Source organism: Crassostrea angulata, chromosome 2 (assembly GCF_025612915.1).
Source record: "Crassostrea angulata isolate pt1a10 chromosome 2, ASM2561291v2, whole genome shotgun sequence".
Taxonomy (NCBI): domain Eukaryota; kingdom Metazoa; phylum Mollusca; class Bivalvia; order Ostreida; family Ostreidae; genus Magallana; species Magallana angulata.
Window position 1 is genome coordinate 64,213,886 of NC_069112.1, and position 13,293 is coordinate 64,227,178.

The 13,293-nt window shown below is 34.3% G+C and overlaps 1 protein-coding gene across 1 annotated transcript; it reads left to right on the forward strand.

Moving 5' to 3' along the window:
* Window positions 1-1,415: 1,415 nt before the first annotated feature.
* On the forward strand, window positions 1,416-5,232 carry LOC128172724 (uncharacterized). The gene is made up of 3 exons (XM_052838480.1): window positions 1,416-1,678; window positions 4,098-4,334; window positions 4,865-5,232. Exons 1-3 carry the CDS (start codon window positions 1,621-1,623, stop codon window positions 5,230-5,232), a joined length of 663 nt encoding a protein of 220 aa, XP_052694440.1. The 5' UTR covers window positions 1,416-1,620.
* The last annotated feature ends 8,061 nt before the right edge of the window (window positions 5,233-13,293 follow it).

The window sequence follows — 13,293 nt, forward strand, 5'->3', positions numbered from 1 at the left end:
TTATGATAAACCTGTATATAAAATTTCATTTCAAAATATGCATCCTCTGTGAAGAATATCAACGGAATCTGTTGGTGGACCGACCGACCGACAGACAGCAGCAAAGCAATTTACCCTCTCTTTTTCAAACGGTGAAATAATTGTTTAGCTCTTGGAGCTTTATCTACGGATCATTTGGAAATACTTCTCAGAAGACTTGAATAATCAAGTTTGTGGGCAAACACAAAGTTGCGAATCTCGTTAGTTTGAATGACTTGAACAAAAAGCAGTTGTTTTATAAAACAAACACTAATCTAATGATTCAAAATTAAATAATGATGCTAACTGGTGGTGAAATAATAGTATTAAGAAACAATATTTCTGTTAGTTCTTGTATATAAAATTCTTAACACAACCAAAGCGTTCTGTTTTCATCGCGTCGTCAGGATACACTCCTTAATAGCTAACGAGGTTTACTCATCAAAAATCTTGACAAGAAAAAAAAAGTTGTAGTTTTCCTTACAAAAGGCAAGTTCTAGATTGACGTCTATTTTAGGAACTAAATTATGGCCAACTAATGTAGGTCCCTATAACGACCTCAACAACTTAACTATTGAAGTTAATGAGCATCTCGTTGCAGATCTTGCGGAGGCATCTTATGTCAATTTACGACACAGCTACACCGCACACAGCCATGAAAACTTAAGTTACAATGACCTCCTTGAATTGGACAAATTGCTTACAGCCCAGACCTTGCTCCGTGTGATTTTGCGCTGCTCCAGCGTCTCAAACATTGGCTACAAGGGACCCATTTTGATAACCTTAGCCACTTTGTAATGATGTTTTTACTTCAATATCCAACGAATGGTATGCGAACGTGTTCTGGAAGTAGGTAAATCGGCATCAGCGCTGTATGGAGCACGTTACTTTGATAAGGGAATGACGTGTCAACATTCGTAGCGTCAAAAGTGAGAGTGTCACACGACGTTACTATCGTGCGGCAACTATCCTAAATCTCTCATTTCAAACTTTGATATGAGAGGTCATCGCTTGTATTGCAGTGGAAATGTAACAAAAAGATCTATCTTTTCGTTACATTTCTCAATCGCCCGTTCACAATCCACGTTGAAACCAGACACAGGTCGATAACTCGAATGATACCTGATATGTCTTCTTTGTTACGAGTAACTATATCTAACCAAGAATGTTGTATCGTGTATTGGGTTCTGCACATTATTTGAAACGTTGTTTTTATTTATATGAAAAGCGTGTCAAGCATGTCCTTCCCGATAATATGATTTGTTTATGTATAGGTATATCTGTCAACAGGAAATATTTGACCTAAGGAGAATTGTTTTTGGTGATACACTAAAGAGCAAAGTAGAAAAAAAAACATGACGAGGAAATAGAAAACGATAACAGTGAGGTGATTTACATAAGCACACGACTTTAAATTACACCCCGATCTAATGTCACTGTTATCTGATGATTTTACATCGGAAATACGTTTTGAATTCAAACCTTAAGAACGGTGAACATTTTATTTTCTCCATTTTTTTTCTAGCTTAACTGTTGTAAGTCAGATTTAAGTAGTTTCTTATTCCTTCCGAATTATATTGCTTCGGTTATTTTGCGTTGATCATGCAGCTTTTGGTATCCCTGTGTCAGATTATGCTTGGACAAGTGTGTTTTATTTCAGGTAAGTATACATTCCTTATGTCTAAAACAATCAGAAGACATTAGAATTTCGTATTTAATCCTCTTCGAATCTAAGTATCCTATCAAAGCAATAACTAAATACATCACTTCAGGTGTGTACATGCATTTCTTGCATATTATGATTGAAACGATTTTAAATAAATTTAGCAATAAATCGGTTGGTCACAGAATTAAAAAAAATCATGGTTACAAATACATTTTGTTTTACAATTTGTGAATTTTCACAATATATAGTGTTGTATCTGATTTGTCAAGCGTAATTAAAAGAAAATATATTTCGTGACGGAATATTTACAGTGAAATAAATTGTAACCTTTATAATTTGAATACATGCATGCAGTTAATTATAATGTAAACCAAAGCTGCATAATAAAAAAGTCTCTACCCGATGCATGATGATCTCGACCTACGTCTAGTGCCACTACGTAAATTATCCCTTCGCGAAGGGGATATATCATGGCTGCAGTGCGTGTGTGTCTGTGTGTGTCTCCGTCAGACAAGATTCAAAGAAAACCCTCATACGAATGTTGATCAAAGTTCTTACACTTTTTTGGCATGGAAAAAGGACAAACCCTTTAAATCTCAAAGTCAATTCGTTACATATTTGTTAAATATCGTCAAAATTTAAAATAAGACTTCACAATAGAGATTTCTGGTTCAATTCTGCGAAACTAAAGTGAAAGTATACAATTCAGATCACCAAGTTGATAAATGTATGATTGAGATCTTGTAAAGGTAATAAACAAATGTTTTATATCAGTGGGGAATTAGAAGAATGTCCAACGTTAAAAAGGCGGACAGGAGATTAAATTCATCTCATTTTGATCAAAACAAGCAGCCGAATTTCGGGCATTATTTTCTAAATTACTTCTGATGGAACTATTCCAAAGTTTAGAAGATACCTTATTACATGTATGTTCCTAAATAATTTAGGCAATTTCCTCCACAGCATTTCATGACGCAAGGGGATGCTCCGCTTAGCGGTGCATTTGTTAGTCAAGCCGCGTTCCTGGTTCTTGATAGTCCTTTCCATCAAATCTAAAATCGGTCATTCACTGAATGCATAATGCCAATGGTGAAATGATTGAAAATAAAACCAAAATTTCAACTATAAATTTTATCACAAAGACTCTAAAAAGGGTAATTATTGTAAAAAAAAACAATGCAAAGGAAATTTTCATTTTATTCTCCTTTTTGATAGTTCAGACTACATGTTCTCTCTTTATTGTTACTGATTTAAAAAAAAAAAATTAAATCAATTATATTCTTTTATTTCCTTGTGAACCTCCAAATACAGTTGAATGCGATTGAGTGAGAGAATGTGAATGAAAGACTATTGAAAACTGGGTTTTATATATTTAATAATGTTTGAGTCGGTTAAAGCCAAAAAGAGAACATGAATGGTCAAGACAAGGCTTTTACAAAAGGTCTGCTATTACCTTTACCCAACAAATTCGTTGCAACATCTCTCTTTCTTTTATACAAACAATCTTTGGGTCATATATGATTAGCATTGGACCCGGGGTGGGGGAGGGGGGTATATTCCTGAGATAATATGTCAAAGATGTTTGCTCAAAAATTTCAAAGTAATCAAAATCGCGGGCCATTTCTCATAAAGTTAAATTCAAAATAAAAATTAAATTCAGGTAATGATTTTATTACTAGTACACTCACGCGTTGTATTTTATTCTACAATTTATGTAAATTATGTGAAGACAGTATGAGTTGATTTGCATCAAATAATATTTCTTTCTTTTTGGGAGTTCATTTTAATCAACTCTCCTATGCACTTACTCGGGCAAAGCGAAAATGAAACAGTGTTTGGACCTAAACACTAATCAATACCGCTGATAACACTTAGTTCTTGAAAATAATTGATACATTCGATGCTACATACTCTGAAGAATTGTTTTTTCAAGAAAACTTATGTATTAACACCATGAAAATAATAAGATTTTAAATTGTACAAACAGTTTAGATATTTTTTAAAGTCGTATGTATTCCTACGCCAGAGTTCAATGTTTTCTCGTTCGAACAGACGCTTGATTGTCTTCGTAATTATCCGACAAAACAGAATCTCTCTTGCTTGTCAGAGATAAACGGAGACAGCCTAGCGTTTGATTGAATATTAAAAGAGTTCAATCTTGCCTGGACCCATACAGTATTAGAAATATTTCGATTACTGATACTACTTGCTATGCAAAATCATATATCGTTGATTCTGAATATATGATGATCGATAAAATCAACCCCCGTCAGTACTTCAGTACTTTGATTTTATATTGCGTTCAATTGCTATAATTCACGTAAATAAAAAAAATATGCATTGAAATTAGTTACTGTACGTTAAACTTAATGAAAAAAAAGAGATATCTAAATCTTATATGGATTTTGATTAGGTATGTTGTCCGATATATCAACCATATTTCGGACTGGTAATGTTACGTTTATTTGGACCCCTTCACCCAGTGTTTCGTTTTACGATATCAAGATCACCAGAGACAAAACAGAAGATCGTGACTGGATTCGTGTACAAGAAACACAATATACAGTTAGAAATTCATTGTTGTATGATGTCATCAAAATCAATTTCAAAGCAAATGGTTCAATGATAGAAAACACCATGATATATAAAGGTATATTATTTTAGTATACAATACTACAATGCGATAAATCCCCTTTATAGATTAATGTAAATTAAATGTACTTTTATTGAATGATTTTTCTTATCTCTTGTAATAAGTGTTGCACATCATTTTTTAAAAATATATGTTGCCGCAAAAGGAGAGAATATATTTAACATGTACACATAAATATACATATTTAACAATTTTTGGCATAAAAAGTGTGTGAAAAGCTACTGTATATATGGCACAAACAAAACCACAGACAGGCTACTCAAAGGTTAATAATGAGTAAACATTGTATTATGACAGTACAAACGTTGGATGTTCTTAACGTGCAACATCACAAGCAAAAATCAAAAGCTGTTTCAGTGGCTTTAATATTAAACTGAACAAAACCACAGGATAAAACATAAATCACATATGCAGACAAGACAAAAAGTTAAATAATGTAAATAGAAGCATTATATTACAATACTGCGCATGTCGCTGCAGTAATAAGCGTATCCTTAATAAGGATTCAATGTTTACATATGTTTTAGTTTCTAAGGCTCAAATCCAGATCGGAGACCCGGTGAATATTTCGTGGACTGCTGCGTTCTTTCCAATAACCGGACAATATAACGTTTACCATACATATAAGGTAAATAAAACTATTTTCCAATTACAAAATGAAGGGATTTTATATGGTGGCCATAACGTATCGAATAAGTATAGATACATCACCAGACCATACAACTCCGTCAACATTTCATTTGAGATAAGACATACAACTGTTGACGATGCTGGGTATTACGCCGGTGGCCCAACAGCCGATTCTGCGTGGTCGGGTGGTGGAGTTGTGCTGATTGTTTTCGGTAAGTTGGTTTTTTTTATTGTTCTTGGGTCACCTAAAACAAAGTTCAAATGAGCGTTTCTGATCACATGTTGTCCGTAGTCAGTCTGCCCTCAAGTGCCACTACTCCACTTTCAACCAAAATTAATACACCAAACTCGCTACCAAAATTAAGAGCGAATCTCTCTTCAAAGGAAAATAACCGCCAAACAGTAAATACACAGTGAGTGTTAATAAAAAACGTTCGTCACAATTTCAACTGCACAAGAATTTAATATGGAGAAATAATGTACATTTTACTAATTTGCATAGCGGTCATTTTGTTATCACAATGGCGATTTTCTGTACAAAAGAATATATAGAAAGAAATGAGAAAAATATCATAGTAAGTTAGTTTTTTTTTTATATTTTATTGTAGTGAAATCTTTGTCTACATTCGATTAATAAACAGAATGGAACTGAATTGGCTGTTGTGATACATAGAAGCAGTTAATAGAACTACATGGATCTCTGTAAAGGTAATTTGACCCGTCAACTGTTGTCAATGAAGATTTTGATGTACTACTATATAAGTTATAGTTACATGATGACACGAGAGCATGTACGGAATATATCGCCTCACTTTTTGGCACGAGGGGGCGGAGCCCCCGAGTGTCAAAAGGTGAGGCGATATATTCCGTACATGCTCGAGCTGTCAATCATGTAACTGATTTGTCCAATGGTTTTGGCACATTTTCCCGCCATCCGGTGATATTTTCACTTTTTCCCGCTCTCTGGTACAAATTAAATGCGCAGTTTCAGAAATTCGGTGGAGGAAGATGGACGTACTCGGCGACTCCGATGACTTGATTTTAAGCCAAGCGCTTGAATCTTTTGAAAACTTTGATGAATTGGACGAAAAAGATGTTGAATTTGGAAACTTTACTTTCGACGTTGATGAATTTTCAGTAAAATTTTCAGTAAAATTACTAACGAAGGCCATGAATAATAGATCTCTTGTTTCTCAGGTCAATAATTTCAATACATTCATTGGCATGTAATCTAAATTGATGAGCATCATATAGTAAAAGGTGTTCCAGTGTGCAAAGTTCCTGGTAGACAAAGGAAAAGTAGATTCCATATTGAATCCTCCGGTGCACATGGTACAGGACACATACTTACTACATGTATGATCTCCGTGAAGGGAATATTGAGGAAAGTTAGTCATATTGATTATAAATCAATACTAATTGCTATTTCAATGACTATTACTATAATCCAGTGTGTTGCCTGATTGAAAAAAAAACCTGGTTGTATCTAAAAAACTTAACCATTTTTTAAAATCTTCTTGACTACCACAATTCTTACCAAAAAAGCCCAAATTATAACTAAGTACACCATGAATTACCAAAATTGTAAATTCCATGTCCCCGGAGGTATGGTTTTAGACTTTAGGGCAAATAAGGCTTAACTCGTCAAATAGTGTAAAAAATGTATATTATATTTGAAATCAATATAAAATCTTCTCTACTCCCACACATTTGTAAGAAAGATTATGTAGATGAAGAATCCCAGTCTACCAGAATTATAAATTTCATGTCAAAAGGGGTTGGGAGGCTTTAAGGTGAGCCCAAAATAGTCATATAGTATTTATGCATACAATATATAATAATCTCCCTCACATCATGATTATGTACACCTGGAAGCTCACTACCATAATTACCTTTGTCACTTTGAAGCATTAACATGGCCTAACATAGAAATTATATGAAATAGCCATTACATTGTTTTAAAACCACTCAAAGCAACTTGAGGTTTTTCAAAACATGTGTATGAGGTTGACGTGAAGAACACTAGATGTCATTTGTCCCTGGAAATTTTAGATTGTCTATTTAAAAGCACCAGTTAAGACCTGAAATAACGAGGGAGAGAGAGAAAGAAAGAAAGAAAGAGAAGAAAGACAGGACAGATTGATGAAATAATCTGATTTCACATTGCATGATAAACCCATATCAAGAAAATATACTGGGTCATGCACAACCCTTCTTCCTGTATCCTATTATCCTCAGAGAAAAAGGGTGGTGGGTTAAACAGAGAGAGAGAGTGAGAGTCATAGAGAGAGAGAGAGAAAATGCTGGGTATGCATGTTCATGAATTGATATACTTTTAAACAAACATATATCTTTCATTTAAACAGAGACGGCAAAAAAAGAAAATATATGAAATAATCTTATGACATGGTATTACCTTCCACAATAAATAAAATATACTCACAGACTGTTAAACTGTACAACCTCCCAACACTTACTTCCGTTATCTCTCATCTCTCCATGTCTTTACAGCTTCACAATCTGATCAGGATCTACAAAAATCAGCACATGTATTGTCAAAACAAGCTTTGTCATTTAGTCAATCAGAACAAAAGGCAGCTGCTAAATAGTTCAGACATTAGATCCCATAGTAAAAACAAGATTGTCAAAAAAAAAATCAGTCTTATTGACAAGCCATCTCCATCAGACGAAAAGAAAGCTAGAATAAATGCAACAAGAGAAGCAAACACAAAACTCCTTTCTTCGATTCAAGAGAATGATCTAAGACATTTTCTGTCGTCTGGAAGTTCCTTCCAAAAACACGATAATGAGAGAATTAAGACAAATTTTCTGTCCAAAGTAGAATTGAAAAAAAAATCAAGAAACGCGAAACTTCATAATTTTCTATTACGTTATTCGGTTAAGTGAACGGCATTTTCATGGCTCATTTAAACCTTTTTTTTAAACTAGCATAGCATTTTTAAAAGATATTTCGGTAAAAACATGCCTTAAAAAACGCTTGAAAAAGCGACGACCGCTGAATCAATTTTGAACCCTAAAACCCAATAACTTCATAAAACATGAGTGACACAAAATGGGCATGTCATATAGCATAACCAAGAGACGGTATTGGCTGCGCCGTGCAGTAATGCATAGCATCTGCTACACAAAAAATAGTGGTTTTAAATAATGTGTGCAAATTGAAAAGAATGTAAATATAAGTAATAAGAAATCATTTTTTGAATATTATAATGAAGTGATAATTTCGGTGGGAGCATGGCCAAACGAGCTTTATTGGATTTGACCACGCCCCGACCGAAATTATCACCTCATAATTCTAAAACAATGATTCCTTATTCCTTAGATATTTTTCAATTCAATGTTTATGTTTGTATGTATTGACTTTCTCTTTAAGTTCAAGTAAATGAAAGATTCCTACAGATTTATGAAAATGAGAGATTATTTTCATGCAATTTTGAAAAAAAGAAGTCAAGAAATAGTTTCATCTTCTACACATTTCCATTAGACATGTTAGGAACAATTCCCTGATACTGAGACAGCCTTGCTAAAGCTCAAACATCTCTCTTTACGGTAATAAAAAAACATCCCAATTTTTTTTTCAAATGATATCTAGTTTTCTCTAAGCAAATATATTATATATTTTTTTATTAAGAAGGGTCCACTTACTTTAGGTAGATTCACAACTTTTGATACTTATAGCTGCATTTATTTAAACAGTAAAATGCTTTCTTTGGTGATTCATGCGGGATATGAAGATGGCGACATTGCAGAAACAATACTTTTTTCTGCCATGATTGTTAAGGTCTTCCGTTTCCAACGGAAGACCTTACTATTATTCTGAAAAAATTTCAAATTCCTTATTATTTTTTTTTTTCTTCTAGACGCCAACTTTGATCCTTAATATCTCGCTCGTTTGTTCACCGATTGTTTTGAAATTTTCAGGACTGATAACATGCCGCGTGATGTTGTCGTTGCATATTTTAGTTGAGGAAAATCCCCATTCGGTTTTGAGTTATTCCCCTTTTAGTAAAATTTAACGACTTCTTTTGTCCAGGGGGGTTTAGCTATAACGATGGCTGGCAGAGTCTCAAAGATGGGCTGGTTTGGAAGCTTATACATTGAATTTGTGTGAGATATATTTTATTTATTATTTAAATGCAAATAAAAGGGGTGGTATAGATGTTGAAACAAAGGCAAGAAAAAAATTCAAAAAAATTCGCGTATTTTCCGTGTTAGTTTCCTACCTGATAAAAATTTGTTATTACATGTATTTTAAAAGATCTTGGTCTTACCAAGACCTTTCATTCGGTATACAGAAAAAGGGGCTGGCCCCTATAATTAAGGAGTTAGATGCGTCAAAAGTTTTTTGTCAATAACTTGTAAAGGAATAAAAATTTCTAATGCATTATTGAAGCAAAGTTGTAAAGAAATTAATTTTGAATCCTTCCGTGGTATTCAATTAAATGTTTTCGTAATTTATAGCCAGTATTTGCAGAAACAATTGTTGTCAGTTCGGTCCATTTTTGTGGGGGTGCGCACGTTTAGGAGGTTATGAAAGGGCTTTTTGTAATGCACTAACTGATACATGCAGCGCGCAAAAATAATTCTACATAAAATTCCCAAATGTTTTTATTCATATGTACATATTCATTTCATAAAGATGAACGTCTTTGACCTTATTTTTGTTGTTTGTTTCATAACTGTGCCCCTTTCTATATTTAGATGCATTACGAGACTCAGGTAACCGATCGATAGAAGAGTCGCTAGCTGTATTCAGGCCGTCGCCTTGACGACAGTGCATATGCTTGTAGAGCTGGACGTACACATGTTTAACGCCCCACTGTGTTACTGTAACAGAGACATTTTGAATTGTTTCAGTACTGGGAGATGTGTTAATTAAATGGTTCGAATGCATGGTAATTAAACTCAACTTTTCTACAGTACGTATACACGGCCGTCATATAAAGCACAATGTGTATTACTGACATGACAAATGTACGCTGGCAATTTAAACGAACGCGGGATTGCTCCCGATAGAACATTTCTTTTAAAGCAAAACAAAATACTGATTTCCGATGGATATAATATTATCATCGTGGAGATGATTTTAAAAAGTGAACTTAATATTCGTATACGATAATATTTGAATCCAAAGCCGCTATTTTTAAGTAACGGTTATTAGGGATACATGTATTAATTATGACTTGCCCCGCGTTTCACGTTTTTTACTTGCAATGCATCTACAAACGAAAATACCAAACAACCTTCGGCAGCAATTTATAAATAATTTATTACATACTAGTACACAATATTAAAGAGATAATTAAATAAATTGTGCTTTATAATTGTACTCGCTATCTTCCGTGGAAATAATGGCATGGAAAAAATGTTGTTCAATGTTCATCAAAAACGATGTAGCCTTAGCAATCGAAAATAATTAACAAACTGTATATTGATATATTGACACATTAACAAACATTCAGACCCGCAATGTATTTTTTGCAAATTCTATAAAATGTAGACTCAATAAGTTAATTTTTCCGTTTGGGGTATTTTGAATCACATGTGTACGCTATGTGTACATGTACATATAGATTAATAGCCATATAGATAAACACTTTCAGTGTTGAATTTTTAAAAGATATTTTGTACATGCAAAGCAATCCAATGCAAGGGCTATTAAATTCGAACAATGTACATACGATATGGATCAAACTGATACTGGTTCTGCTTGTTCTACAAACAGCGAATGAAATTCGAAGTATTAGGGTGTTATTTTTTAAACAAATAAGTATTGCTCTCTTAAAACCTTGCATTACTAAACAAAGTATTTCATCGGAAGCATTATTAGTTACCTTAGCTGCATATATGTAGCTCTCCTTCTGGAAAAATTGAGTACCATCCGAAATTTTTCATAGCAATAGCTTTCCAAAAAGCTTGCCTGACTACCCAAATTTATTCAATGGAAGCATGCATGTATCAATTAGACTATCTTATAAGAAATGAAATTTAATTTTCGCTGCGGATCATAAATTATTAAACTGAACGTGTAGAGTTTAGAAGCAATTTCAATCTTTTTCTTCGATCGAGTGCATGTACCTGTATATCACTGGAAATTAAATCATTTCATTATTTTAAATCATTTTAGGAATGTACATGTATCGAATAATCTCAAACAGCCAAATTGAAAATTGAATTTGTTATATATTAGATGCAAAATCAAAGACATTTTGTTATTTCTAACCATATAGGAAAGGATATTCAAACACGTACATGTAGCATCGTTATTTGAAAGTGTGTGTGGGGGGGGGGGGGGGGGGGGGGGTTAGGTGGGCAGCTTCATCAAAAAAAAATCTTGACAAGGAATTTAAAAAATGGGGAATTTTGAAAATCCTAATCCGTAGGTGGGAGGGGGTATTTACATTTTAACTTCAATTTAATTCAATTAGAATTACTTTATTTTTTGGTTCCATTTATTACATGCTCCGACAAAAGTGAAAGATCCATGATATCTCTATTTATTATATGACCAGTTAAGAAAATAGAGTGGGTAAGACCATCTACACATCATGTGCTCTGGCCTAACTTGGACTCGCCCACTAATCGGCGAGCCAAAATTATGAATGAGACGTATTATGGCGCGAAATCTTTCTTTACCATTCACGCAACAGCTGAGATCTCAGATAGATCCATCGGCATAGATCCACTGGGAGGGTGTCAACTAATAACTACATATATTATACTTTGGATTGAATGTTTTAGAAGAAATCTATCGAATTAACATACACACTTAATTGACTAGCAATTGTTAGATGTACATTTACATTTGTACACGCGAGTGAAACCCTTTTCCAGATGAATGAAATCGCCCAATTGATCGAAAATCGGGTCAAACGTACCCCACTTCGGCGAATTACTTGTACGTAGCCCCTCCAGTAAATATTCCAATTATATGAATTTACATTTGTTTTGATTAATCCAAACTGATGATTCTTTGTTAATGATGATAATCCAACACCAACTATTACTTACATTGTACTACTTAGACAATGTGTATCATCTTGCGATGACACCTCCCTCTTTTTTTTTTGACCTTTCAAATATGGCAATCTATTTTTAAATCAGGATTACACACGTGCAATGTGAAATGCCCTTTTAATTGAACACTCTTGCTCATTGTGCTTATTACATCCCATATAACGTTTTCATCAATTATGAATATAAATGTTGACACATTAAAGATGCATCCTCAGGCAATTATTAATTCAAGCTTGTGGGTGCCCCTCCCCCCCCCCCCCCCCCCCCCACTTTTTCTCACAGCAACTAATTTTTTTAAAATTTGCTTATAAAAAATTGAATTATCAAGGATGTAAAAAATTTATATAAAAATAAGGAAATTAGGATTGAAATTGGGAGGTTTTTTTTTGTTTTTTTTGTTTTTGTTTTTTTTGCTTGTCAAGATTTTTTGGATGAGTCTGCCCCCCCCCCCCCCCCACTTTCAAAAAGGATGCTACGTGCCTGCATAAAGATAACAACATTCAAGGGCCTTCCGTCATTTTCAAGCCATGATAAACATGATAAAAAGGACTCTCAAAATAAGAAAATAGACGCAAAGTAAACTGCATTCATGGCATATGTTCACATTGTATGATGTGTCTCAAAATTCCTATTTTGGACTCGTCCACTATAACTACGAAAAAATTAATGAATGAGACATCCTGATTCTGGCGCGGAGTCTTGTAAATGAAATTTCCATTGATCTGAATTGATCTGAATGGTGCCCCCCCCCCCCACTTTTTCTCACAGCAACTAATTTTTTTAAAACAATTTAGTTTAGTCACTGAACTCCAATTGACACAGCTTAGTCATTGGGCGGGTCATCGATTTCTGGCCGACTTTCACTCTGGCAACGCGCACATGTCCATCTTTGCCTGTATAAATTTCTAGAATGCGACCTAGCTGCCAATGTCCTCTAGGTAAATTAGGTTCAATAACGAGAACAATGTCACCTTCAATAATGTCTTTGCGAGTTCGATTCAACTTCTTGCACAGATTCAGTCCTGGCAACCATTCGCGCATCCATCGATGCCAGAAGTGTCTCACAAGCTCCTGGATTCTTCTCCAACGTTTCCGTGGGTTGAATTCAGTTGTGTCCACAGTTTCCGGTGCGAATAATCCCCGAACCTGCCCGTGCAGGAAGTGGTTAGGAGTCAACGGAACATCATCGTTAGGGTTTGCCGATTGGTAAGTCAAGGGTCTCGAGTTCATCAAAGCTTCTGCTCCTGCAAATGCTGTCATCAGCTTTTCATCTGTAACATCTGCTGAC

Bases quoted from the DNA above. Each gene is read 5' to 3' on its own strand.
- LOC128172724 (XM_052838480.1), top strand. From the start codon at position 1,621: ATGCAGCTTTTGGTATCCCTGTGTCAGATTATGCTTGGACAAGTGTGT. The intron at 1,679-4,097 runs GTAAGTATACAT...GATTTTGATTAG, and splicing joins ACAAGTGTGTTTTATTTCAG to GTATGTTGTCCGATATATCA. The intron at 4,335-4,864 runs GTATATTATTTT...CATATGTTTTAG, and splicing joins AAACACCATGATATATAAAG to TTTCTAAGGCTCAAATCCAG.